This window comes from Hypomesus transpacificus, chromosome 26 (genome assembly GCF_021917145.1).
Source record: "Hypomesus transpacificus isolate Combined female chromosome 26, fHypTra1, whole genome shotgun sequence".
In the NCBI taxonomy this organism is placed as follows: domain Eukaryota; kingdom Metazoa; phylum Chordata; class Actinopteri; order Osmeriformes; family Osmeridae; genus Hypomesus; species Hypomesus transpacificus.
The window spans coordinates 3,037,297-3,049,527 of NC_061085.1; the positions used below are offsets into that span (position 1 = coordinate 3,037,297).

Consider the following 12,231-nt stretch of genomic DNA (forward strand, 5'->3'; position numbering starts at 1 on the left):
CTATCACCATCTTTCAATAAAGAGGAAATGCTCCAAAGAAATATGTAAAAGAAAACTTTCTGAGTGTCTCTCTCCATTTCTCTAGCCTCTCCCTCCATCCAGGTTCCTATGGAGGATCTCTGTGTGGAATCTGGTCAACTGGCAACCTTCACGGCTATCATCACAGGACGGCCCACCCCTCTCATACAGTGGTACAAGGTAGGATGAGGGCGCCTTGCATCGGCACACTTACACAAGGTACGCCTTCAGTCATCATCAAACAGCCCAATTCCTCACCATAGGATGGGGAGGAGCTGTCGGCAAGTGACGGTGTGGAGTTGACACAACGTGGCGCCCGTTGCTCGGTCACGGTGCTCTGCCCGGAGCGGGAGGATGGTGGCATCTACACCTGCTTTGCCTACAACGAGTCTGGGCATGCCTCCTGCCAAGCCCAACTCACTATGGAGGAGGGTGAGAGCTTGGGGCTCAGTTTGGCTATAGTTTATTCATTTTTATGAATTGTATTAGTATTTTAACAGCAGTCCAGGCCAAAGCGGGACAGCATGCACACAACAAAGGCTCTTCTTCAGATCTTCTTTGAGTGGTCATGGTTGTCTGGTGACTGAGTGGCCATGGTTGTCTGACCGCCTGGTGACTTGGTGGTCATGGTTACAGCCTGGTGACGAGTGGTCGTGGTTATCTGACAGCCTGGTGATGGAGTGGTCATGGTTATCTGACAGCCTTGTAACTGAGTGGTCATGGTTATCTTTAGGTCAACTGGAGTTTCAGGACAGGGAGGTGGAACTGGGGAAAAGGAGGAAGCTATACTCTGTCTATGACGTCCATGAGGAAATAGGGAGGTAAACACATACCACTTCATTGCATTTTTGGGCTTCAAAGCTCAAACAATATAGCAGTGGTCAATAAATGTCCTATCTTTCATTGTTTCATTGTTTTAATTGTTTTTTTCACAGGGGTACATTTGGTGTGGTGAAGCGTGTGGTCCATAGGAGAACAGGGGAGGGCTTTGCTGCTAAATTCCTCCCCTTGAAGACCTCCACCCGGACCAGAGCTTTCCAGGAAAGGGACCTACTGTCCAGACTCGCCCACCCCAGAGTGGCCTGTCTGCTGGACTTCTTCTGCACACGACGCACCCTAGTCCTGGTCACAGAAGTGTATCCATAACCATGTTAAGTTAAACTCAGAACTTGATGTGATATGATTGTGAGGCCTTGCCTACCTGTTGCAGCGTGACTGCTCCTTATCCTTGCCCATAGCTGCTCCGCTTATGGTCTCCTGGATCATTTGTTGATGAAGGGATCAGTCAGCGAGAGAGAAGTATGCAACCAGTTATTTTACACGTTATGTTTCGTTTTTGTTAATGTTGCAATTTGTGTAGTGTTGACAAGCTATTTTTACATTTCCACCTTAAGGTTCAAATGTACATTCAGCAAGTACTGGAAGGTGTTGGTCACATCCACAGCATGAATATCCTACATTTGGACATGAAAGTAAGCATCTGTAGTATCACACAGCTACGCTCAACAGTACAAAGTCATGTTTGATTTGAACTGGCATCATCCTGACATGAACATTTGTGGTCCACACAGCCAGAGAACATCCTGATCGTTTTCCCACCCAGAGATGAGATCAAGATCTGTGACTTTGGCTTCTGCCAGGAGATGGATTCCTCCAGACACCAATACAGCAAGTTTGGTACCCCAGAATTTGTGGCTCCTGAAATTGTGCACCAAGAACCTGTGACTGCAGCTACTGATATCTGGTGAGCTGAAACTATTCCTTTACACTGCATTGAGTAATCCACACTCAACCGCCAAGTTCTGAATGCTTAAGTTGTTAAAAATGATGCCCTTCACTGAGGAAATATGTTCTTTATTTCAGGTCTGTGGCTGTTGTGGCATATTTATGGTAAGTATCAATCTAGCTGATCAAATATTACAACAAAAGGACAAGGCTCCCAATGTTTTGATGTTCATGCTAATCAGATATGTAGGAAACAATAGAAATGATTTCAATGATGATTTTTGAGTGTGTAACATGTCATGCCCGTGGCAGTTTGATGTGCCGGTGCCCGTTTGTGGGGGAGACGGACCGTGCCACGTTGCTGAGGGTGGGGGAGGGGATTCTGAACTGGGACGCCCCCGACCTCACCTCCAGGAGTCCCCAGGCCCAGGATTTCCTTCGCCAGGGGTTGCAGCCAGACCCAGAGTAAGGCAACCCCATATTATGTTGGGGTTCTGTGTCAAAAATCCTGTTTTTAATTATAATTGAAGAAAAAACTGTGTTTTGAAATGATCTGTTATGTGTCTCAGAAATCGTCCAACTGCTTTTGAATATCTGGGCCATAAATGGTTTCAGGTGAGATCTGTAAATATACACACCCACCAGTCCTATTTGTGTTTACACTCCTGCATGTCATAAAACGTAATGCAATGATTTGGATTACACCTGCAGGATGAGTGTGGAGAGAACGATACCAATGCAATCAACACAAAAAACCTGAAAGTCTTCATATCAAGGAGGAAATGGCAGGTAACCCCTCTTTTTTACCATTTCATGTTTCGAGAAGGTATCCTGTTCCTCTTTTCCATGCTACACCATAATTCCTCTTCCCCCTCTCTTTACTACTCCACCTTCCCCAGCGCTCTCTCACCTGCTTGGGCTCCGTGCTGACCCTGAGGCCAATCACTGAGCTGCTGGATTCTTCTCTCCATGAAGCCTCCATAACAATCCCGCGGGAGCCCCAGGACCCCAGCAGCACCTCCCTGAGCAGTGGCTCCTCCTCGGAGTATGACGAGGCAGACTCCTGGGACTTCTTCCAGCGCTGCAGTCCCACCGAGGAGGAAGAGGAGGAGGACGAAGACTACGACCCTCTCATGGAGAGAGCCAGGATCCCGGAGCCCTTCGCCAAACTCCGGATGGGGGAGGATGAAGAGGAGGAAGGGACAATGGGGGAAGTGGAGGAAGACGGAGAAACGGCCGGGCGGAGGAGCGCATTGGAGAGCCGTCAGTCGGGCGGCTCGTCAGACCAGTCTCTGCAACAGACACCTTGCCGAGACAGCAGCCCATCTCTCTACCTGTCGGAGGGTGATGAAGGTTCCGGAAGCGAAGGCGGGCGCATCCCAAGGGGCAGCCTCATCCGCAGCACCTTCTACACAAGCTCCCAGCAGCTGTCGCCCATGTCGGCCCGCCACATGACCCTCAGGGACAAGTTCCAGGTCAAGAAGCAGGAGAGAGGGCGCAAGCCGTTGCGATCCAGCCTGTCGGGACGTCTCAACGAGCCCCTCATCGAGTACGTGGAGGAAGAGACAGACACCCACCGCACCCAGAGAAGAGGCTCACTCCAGTCCAGCATGCTGAAGTCCTCCTCCTTCGATAGCGGTGTGGGCCTCTCCCACCCCAACGCTCCACCGCACAGGAGGAGCAGGTCCCTAGATGAGTACTCGAGACGTTCCCAAGGCTACCCAAAGCACCAAGACCCCTTGGATGAAGACGAAACTCAGAGTCTAAAAGAGGATTTTACAGACGATGAGAAGACCGTGGTGGTACCTCCAATAAGGCCCAAGAGAAGAGGGTCTCTTGCTTTTGCGCCGATTAAACCAAGGGCCAGCCTGGAAAAGTCAACACTCCGTCCCAGGCCAGGGCAGGAAGAGGAGTTAGATAACTTAGCTGGCTCTCAGGCGTCTCTGATGTCCCTGGTGCTGGACCAGGACACGGAGGCCTCCAGCATACTGGGCTCCTGTGAGGAGCTGAGTCACAGACACCCTGTATCGCCAGACACACTGGGAGACAGGGAGAAATACGATGAGCAGGAGGAACCCCTAATCAGCCCATCTCCCTGTTCCCTCCTGCTAGGCTCAGAGACTGACGAGGAGCAAAACTACAAGGGTGGCCGTCTTCAGGTCCCGCCCAGAACCACCAAACACCCAGGCAAAAACCCGGTTGCCAGGTCTGTGAGTCCCATCCCCATCCCAAGTCCTTCCCTCCGTGCCCCGCAGAGACCACCAAGAGCGAAGGATTCCAGGGAAGGCCTCCAGAGGCACGCGTCGGCCCCAGCCCTTGATGTCAAACCGCCCACGGGGAAGTCTCCCAAGCTCGGCCTGCTGAAAATCTTCCGCAGGCAGTCATGGACGGGTCATTCCTACTCCCAGCTAGACAGCTCCGAGCTGGGGCCTACTCTGGGGGAAATCATGAGTCCTTCCACACCGACCATGTCCCTCAGGAAGAAGATGAGGGCTTCAGCCTCCAGTCTTACCAAGCTTTTCACCAGATCCTCCAGTAAGGAGGACCTTCAGAGTGGAGGTGAGCCAATGCAAGCATCTCAGATCTTTATTTTTTTATTAAGCCTTTGAAGTCAGTAAAGTGATGCTTGAACATCATGCACATTCTGAAATCAGCCCTTATGTTGCTCGCTTAGCACTGATTGTGTTGAATGCCCCACAGGGCCAATCGTGAAAGGATCTGCCCATATCCCGGCCGAGAAAGAACCAAGCCCCGGTCTGGAGAGTCCTAAGAAGAAGGCTGCCAAACTCCTATCCAAACTCAAAATACCGGGATTCAAGAAGAGTAAAGGTACTGTGTAATACAGGGACAGCACTATACTATCTACCAGTCACTTTTCCAAGCAGAAGAAGAAGAAGAAGAAGAAGACTGTATTTATATAGCACATTTCATACAAGAATTGCAGCTCAAGGTGCTTTGCATAAAATCAATAATGCAAGTAATAAAAGTAATAAAACCCTTTTAAACACAGGCCGCAGTCTTTGTGGTATCTCAAACCACAGTCTTTGCGGTATCTCGTGCCACAGTCTTTGTGGTTTTCCAATATAGATAAAATGTAACAACAAAAACACAAGCCACAGTCTTTGCGGGAACGAAAATCAACAAAAACTATAATACAAGGAATAACAGTAATAAAACCCTTCTGAGATCAAATTAGTAAAATACTTTGGTAAAAAGAGCTGTCTTTTGCTGATGATAAATCTTGCCTAGGGCGACAAATGTGCTAGGACCGGTACTGAAAGGCCTGCATCTGATGATTGCAGTGTTCTAGCTGGTGTGTAGTTAAATAAGATATTTAGCAATGTAGCTAGGTCCTTGGCCATTTAGAGCTTTGTAAGTGCGGAGAAGGACCTTAAAGTCAATTCTGAAGGTAACAGGGAACCAGTGTAAAATAGCAAGGATAGAACTAATGTGTTTTCTCCTTTTAGTTTTGGTTAATAATCTAGCTGCAGAGTTTTGAATGAGCTGTAGTCTTTCAGTGGTTTTCTTGGAAAGACCAGCGAAAAGTGCATTACAGTAGTCCAGTCGGCTGGATATAAAAGCATGAATTAGCTTCTCTGCATCATTTTGGTTTATGAATGGTCGTACCTTCGCTATATTCCTGAGGTGAAAGTTAGTCACTTTATTAATGTGAGAGTTGAAATTAAAATCTGAGCCCAGGATTACACCGAGACTTGTCACCTCCGGTGTAAACCAGGGGGTTTAAACCTCTTAGATTCTTAGTTAGCATCTCTCTTTTGGATTTGGGGCCACATAGTAAGACATCAGTTTTGTCTTCATTTAATTTAAGAAAGTTATCATTCATCCATTTGTTCATGTTGGTTATGGAATTGGCAGTTGGCTGTTGCATTGATCGGGTTCAGCGGATATATACATTTACATTTAGGTATATATATATTCAAAGGTATATTTTGAGGTACTTTATGAAGTATACTTCTTAAACTAAAAGTGCACAGGCTACTTTACAGTATTCAAAAGTAAATAGTATACTTTTTATACTTAAGTAAACTTACAAATTCAACTTGAAGTAAGGGCTCACTTCTTTTCGTAAGGGCTAAGCAGCTTCCTTGAGCAACCCGTAGCAGTTCTCATGTTTCTTAGACATATGGTCTCCTTAATTAACATAAAAGTTCCTACCTCTGATATACAGTGCCCTCCAAAAGTATTGGAACAGTGAGGCGAATTCCTTTATTTTTGCTGTAGACTGAAAACATTTGGGCTTGACATCAAATAATGAACGTGAGACCAGAGATCAACGTTTCAGCTTTTATTTCCAGGTATTTACATCAGGATCTGATGCACAACTAAGAAAATATCACATTTTGTTTGAATCCACCCATTTGTCATGTGATCAAAAGTATTGGAACAGATATACTTAAAACATATTTAAGTGAATAAGACTTAATATTTAGTTGCAAATCCTTTGCTTTCAATAACTGCAGCAAGTCTGTGACCCATTGACGTCACCAAACTTTTGCATTCTTCCTTTTTGATGCTTTCCCAGGCTTTCACTGCAGCCTCTTTCAGTTGTTGTTTGTTTTGTGGGGTTCCTCCCTTCAGTCTCCTCTTAAGCAGGTAAAATGCATGCTCTATAGGGTTTAAGTCTGGAGATTGACTTGGCCAGTCTAATACCTTCCATTTCTTGCCCCTGATGAACTCCTTTGTTGTTTTGGCAGTGTGTTTTGGGTCGTTATCTTGCTGCATGATGAAGGCTCTGCCAATCAGTTTGGTTGCATCTTTCCTTAAATTGGCAGACAAAATGTTTCTGTAGACTTCCGAGTTCATTTTGCTGCTGCCATCATGTGTTACATCCTCAATAAAGATTAATGAGCCCGTCCCAGAAGAAGCCATGCAAGCCCAAGCCATGACATTACCTCCACCGTGTTTCACAGATGAGCTTGTGTGTTTGGGATCATGAGCAGTTCCTTTCTTTCTCCAAACTTTAGCCTTTCCATCACTTTGGTAAAAGTTAATCTTTGTCTCATCAGTCCATAAAACTTTGTCCCAGAATTTTTGAGGTTCATCTCTGTACTTTTTGGCAAATTCCAGCCTGGCCTTCCTATTCTTCTTGCTAATGAGTGGTTTGCATCTTCTGGTGTAGCCCTTGTACTTTTGTTCATGAAGTCTTCTGCGAACAGTAGATAGTGATACCTTCACTCCTGCCATCTGGAGGTTGTTGCTGATCTCACTAACAGTTGTTTTAGGGTCTTTCTTTACAGCTCTCACAATGTTTCTGTCATCAACTGCTGATGTTTTCCTTGGTCTACCTGTTCGACGTCTGTTACTTAGTACACCAGTAGTTTTCTTCTTCTTCAGGACATTCCAAATGGTTGTACTGGCTATGGCCAATGTTTCTGCAATGGCTCTGATTGATTTTCCATCTTCTCTAAGACTCACAATTGCTTGTTTTTCACCCAAAGACAGCGCTCTGGTTTTCATGTTGTTTTCACCTCTGAATACAGTCTGCATAGACAAAACCTATCTTACCCAATCTGAACCTGAGTGTAGACATTCAGTGGTATTTATTGATTGAATAATGTATGTAATAGGACACACCTGGGCAACAAAACACACCTGTCAGTCACATGTTCCAATACTTTTGCTCACGTGACAAATGGGTGGGTTCGAACAAAAAGGTGATATTTTCTAATTTGTGCATCAGATCCTGATGTAAATACCTGGAAATAAAAGCTGAAACGTTGATCTCTGGTTTCACATTCATCGTTTGATGTCAAGCCCAAATGTTTTCAGTCTACAGCAAAAATAAAGGAATTGGCCTCACTGTTCCAATACTTTTGGAGGGCACTGTATGATTTCATCCAGTTCAAGACACTATCCGCAAACCCAATAAGCTTTTCCAGTCTATTGATTAGGATGTCGTGATCAATGGTATCAAATGGTAACAAAACATTTGTATTGCCCTGGAATTTAACCGTGTTCAGCCCTGCCTATTTTTGGGATTGGGTATTTTGTTTACATTTCTATTTTGTATATATATATTTCTTTGTGTATTGAATATTTTGTATTTCTAACCTGTTTTTCTATTTTTATTTCCTATTCCTATTTTCTCTTCTTGCCTGCTGCAATGCCACAAAATTGTCACTCCCACGGCCATGCCTCAGCCTTAATTTGTCTGCCCTAGTGTCTCCCTGTGTTCTGTGTTTTAGTTCCACCTGTGTCTTGATTGGTTTTAGTCCGTCATTTGTTCAGTTGTCTTGGTCAGTCGTTTCATGTAGCGTGTTTCTTCTAGCGTATCCCTGCTTGCGTATCCAAGCTGTCTCGACGTGCTCAAGTAAAGGCTTTTGTTTCTTGACTCCTGCCTCGCCTATGTCCTTGCTCTTGGGAGCGCCTGGCACAGAGTTGCTTGGGAGTGGCAAGCCAACCCCAACGTGGGCGTCAGGTGGAATTGGAGGTACCCCGCCCCGCCCCCCCAAAACATTTCTGACGGAGTGGCAAGGGTCGGACGCGGAGAACCCACAATTGGCGCCAGTCAGGTAGTGCTGAGTGTGGGCACTCCTCCATTGGGCGCTTCATGCTCTGGCGAGACCACCAGTGAGCACACATGGGGTCCCCTAAAGGCAAGCCAGGTGCCCTCGAAAGGGTTGGGGGAACTCTCCGCAGAGTCCATGGTGAGTCAGTCGTTCTGTAACGTGGGGTGCAGGGAGGACCCAAGCCCAAGGAGATCGGTGAGGCAGAAGTCAAGAAACAAAAGGCTTTACTTGAGAACGTCGAGACAGCAGGGTTAACCGACAGGTACATAGAACGTAGGACATAGAAACACCAACCCCAAAACACTACATGAAACCAACAAATGACAGGGACTAAATACACAGAAACAAACAAGACACAGGTGAACGCAACAACACTAACAACACCACTGAAAGACAATCAACAAGACACAGGCGGAACTAATAAACACAGAACACAGGGAAACACAAAGGCAGATCTAAGGCTGGGGCGCGGGCGTGACAAAAATCCCCTTTGGGATCAGTATAACTTCCTCCTACTACTACTACTAAAATCTAATTTACATCTGACTTGTAGAACTGCCGGTACGCCCATGCAGACCTGATGTGATCCATTTGGAAGGAGGTGGATTGTTTTTGGTCTGGAGACCAATACAGTCCAGTGATCCTGCTGTGTACTGTTTACAATATTGCACAGATGGTAAGATAAAAATAGCAGCTGACATATCACACATAAACACTGTTAAATGTTGAATAAGAATTAAATCAAGGCTTTCCACAACAGATTGGTAGGTGGGTTACTTTATTGCAACATTCCATGTCTGCTTTCATGATTTGGGTTGTGTAAACGCTATAAACATCGACAAAGGAAGGAACAGATGTGACAACATGCTGTTGCAGGTGGGGACTGGAAGGTGCTGTGTGATGATGTGACAGACAGCTGCTATGTGGTGAAAAGCTTACCCAGGGGAGCCGGCTATATCTTCAGGGTGGGCTACATCACCAAGACAGGGACTGGACCCTTCAGCGACTCCTCACAGCCAGTGGTTATGGCTACACATCCTGAAGGCCAGTCCAAATACTGCTGCTTCCATTCTCGATTAAATGTTTGTGTGTCATGCAATGTGCTGTGTTTAATTGCGTGCGGCTAGATGATCCCATTTTATTTCTTCTGTAGAGAGCCATATTCCCCTCATCCAGACTGAGTCTCCAGAGACTAAGACAGCAGGGTCGGGAAGTCAGCCGTCCCACAAGACCTACACCTTTCTCTCGGAGATCAACAGGTAGTCGACAGTCACCTGGCCCAAGAGAATGAACCTGACTCACAAGATGGTTTGTCACACATCCATATGGGAAGTCGTCTTGACTGTTTGGAAAAGGAAGTATACTATATATAATACAAAAAAGCTGCCAGTAGTTCCTCATAGGACGCTGGTTGGTCCAAACTACTGTGGTTTGGGCACAAACGAATAACTTGGAGCTTGGCAAGATAGATTCTCGCATTGTAGTGATCTTGCAAAACCAGCTTTCTTGCAAGGTTAAGCGGGAGGATAAACCGGCCTTTGATACAAACCTGTCTGCACCAGTTTAGGATTACCCACTTTGGCACGTACCAAACGGGACGCTTTTCATGTACACCGCCTGCAGCTTTCAACAATTCAAGCGCAGTTGTAATACCTTCTGAACGTAAAAGTATGCAGACTGGGATTCAACTTGTATCTCAGTTCTACGTACCTCCCCCCTACTGTTTGTGTCTCCCAGGGGTCGGTTCAGCGTGGTGACACAGTGTCAGGAGGAGGAGAGCAGGCAGCTGTTTGCAGCCAAAATCACCCCGTACGGGCCAGAGCAGAGGCAGCTGGTGCTGAGGGAGTACCAGCTGCTGAAGAGGCTGCGCCACCCCCACCTGGTGCAGCTGCATAAGGCCTTCATCACCTCGCGCTGTCTGGTCCTCGTGGAAGAGCTGTGCTCAGGCCAGGAGTTGCTCCATAGCCTGGCGGAGAGGTCAGACACATGCGTGCAGACACACACACACACAACATGCATAACCCCCCCCCCCACATACACACACCCACGCATATTAGGAGGGTAATACGTGTCACTGGTTTATATGCAAAGGGATCACTAGCGCCTGCATAGGCCTGCGCAATGATATCAAACCTCTGAACGCACGCAAGCAATTTACATACACTTACATTTGACACACAGGCATTACACACATGTCACGTAGGTGTCGCGCTGGCGATATGCACACGTATTTAGAAGACGCTTGCACATTGCGTGTGTAGTGTACACTAAACTTGACATACGCCACATATATGCAACACCTATACCACATGAGCACTATGTCTAACTGTTTGATAGATGGCATGCATACAGGCAGGTGTTATTTGTGCTTCGCATACTATGCATCAGCGCAGCGCAGCAACACCTGCACACACCTTCCCGCCTAGACGTGTTAGCTCTTTTGGCTACATCAAGGGATCTCTGTTTCAAAATATGTTTTGTGCCATTAGTTTCCAGTTGCTAACAGGCTTAAACAAACAATCCATGTCTGGACTCCATCGTGCTATATTTGTCTTCCATCCAAGTCTTTTAGTTGTGGCCAACTGCAGGTAACTGCAACCTGCGACACCTATGTGATGTGTGTAATATGTGTGTCCATTGTAAGTGCCTCTAAACTGCTTGCGTGCGTTCAGAGTTTTGATATCATCATGCAGGCGCTAGTGAGCCCTTTGCATATATATACATATATATATATATATATATATATGTATATACCAGGGCATGGATGACGCCCCATACAGATTCTCTCTCCTGCTCCTTCTATCCCCTGCCCTCCCCAGAGAGCTGTACGCAGAGGTGCAGGTGGTGGAGCTGCTGTGTCAGATCCTCAGTGCCGTGGACTACCTGCACGGCCGTAGAGTTGTCCACCTGGACCTGAAGTCAGACAACATGGTGGTGACTGGCTCCAACATGCTGAAGATCATCGACCTGGGGTCTGCCCAGCCCTTCACGCCTGGACAGGCCCTCAACATCGAACACATTCAAGGCCTGTCTGACAACAAAGGTATGGATGGAGGCCCACCATACTTTTTACTTTTGTTTTGTGTTGGATTTCTAATGTACTAAAGAGTTTTGTGGCTGTCACGGCCTTCAACAGAAAACCGCAGCAAAGGTATACCTGCGAGGAGGGGACAGATGGATGGACCATACGTAGCTGAACCTAACCTCGCTCACTTACTCACCATTCCTAGCCTACAGTACTACCTCTATAACAAACACGATTTGCTTGTCATTTCCTGATCCAGTCTTTGCATGATTACAACAGATGTATCCATCAATTACAGGGATGTAATCTGTATGCAAGTCCAGCAACAAAATAAAAGAAGAAAAAAAACCTTTTTATGAAGAATGTTTTCTTGTCTGTTTTGTCAGTTTACATTGTCCTTCCTAAAGCTCCGGAAATTCTGGAGGGCCATGGAGTTGGACCTGAGACGGATATCTGGGCTGTTGGAGTTTTGACTTTTATCATGTACGTACAAAAGACAAACGAGAGAAGACTGATCTCTCTTCACAATTCCCACCAGACGGTTTCAAATGGATTTGTGTTTCAGTGCCTTTCGTCTGTTCCAGGTTGAGTGCCGACAGCCCTTTCCACTCGGACCTCAACTGGGAAAGGGACAGAAACATCCGGAAGGGCAAGATCCAGTTCAGCCGCTGTTACCCGGGCCTGTCAGAGGGAGCCATCACTTTCCTAAAGAACACCATGAACAGCAAGGCTTGGTGAATGCCTCCCCGTCTGAGCCATCAAACACTACACTACATCCTGTTAAACATTTAGGCTCTGAAACCAATCCTCAGTTACAGTATTAATAATGTCATTGAGAATGACATAAGTATCATTAGAAAAGATGTGAGTGGCACATACAGTCAATTTTTTTTAATCATTTGAAGTGTTCTCCTGTGCCGTGTTTGTTCTTAG

At 46.3% G+C, this 12,231-nt stretch overlaps 1 protein-coding gene across 6 annotated transcripts in view; it reads left to right on the forward strand.

Annotated features, from left to right (window-relative positions):
• The window catches only part of obscna (obscurin, cytoskeletal calmodulin and titin-interacting RhoGEF a), a 47,466-nt gene that overhangs the window by 34,503 nt on the left and 732 nt on the right, over positions 1-12,231 (forward strand). For 4 of the 6 annotated variants that reach the window (XM_047049429.1, XM_047049428.1, XM_047049433.1 and 1 more), the window contains 21 exons: positions 86-198; positions 282-450; positions 752-839; positions 954-1,154; positions 1,257-1,317; positions 1,413-1,490; positions 1,590-1,762; positions 1,882-1,908; positions 2,056-2,208; positions 2,313-2,358; positions 2,455-2,532; positions 2,643-4,302; positions 4,444-4,572; positions 8,827-8,949; positions 9,150-9,317; positions 9,427-9,532; positions 10,011-10,250; positions 11,093-11,316; positions 11,410-11,424; positions 11,685-11,781; positions 11,883-12,032. In XM_047049429.1, the coding sequence (XP_046905385.1) occupies positions 86-198; positions 282-450; positions 752-839; positions 954-1,154; positions 1,257-1,317; positions 1,413-1,490; positions 1,590-1,762; positions 1,882-1,908; positions 2,056-2,208; positions 2,313-2,358; positions 2,455-2,532; positions 2,643-4,302; positions 4,444-4,572; positions 8,827-8,949; positions 9,150-9,317; positions 9,427-9,532; positions 10,011-10,250; positions 11,093-11,316; positions 11,410-11,424; positions 11,685-11,781; positions 11,883-12,032 (4,099 nt within the window). The remainder of the gene's footprint in view (positions 1-85; positions 199-281; positions 451-751; positions 840-953; positions 1,155-1,256; positions 1,318-1,412; positions 1,491-1,589; positions 1,763-1,881; positions 1,909-2,055; positions 2,209-2,312; positions 2,359-2,454; positions 2,533-2,642; positions 4,303-4,443; positions 4,573-8,826; positions 8,950-9,149; positions 9,318-9,426; positions 9,533-10,010; positions 10,251-11,092; positions 11,317-11,409; positions 11,425-11,684; positions 11,782-11,882; positions 12,033-12,231) is intronic. The other 2 variants (XM_047049430.1, XM_047049431.1) reach the window with 2 other exon arrangements.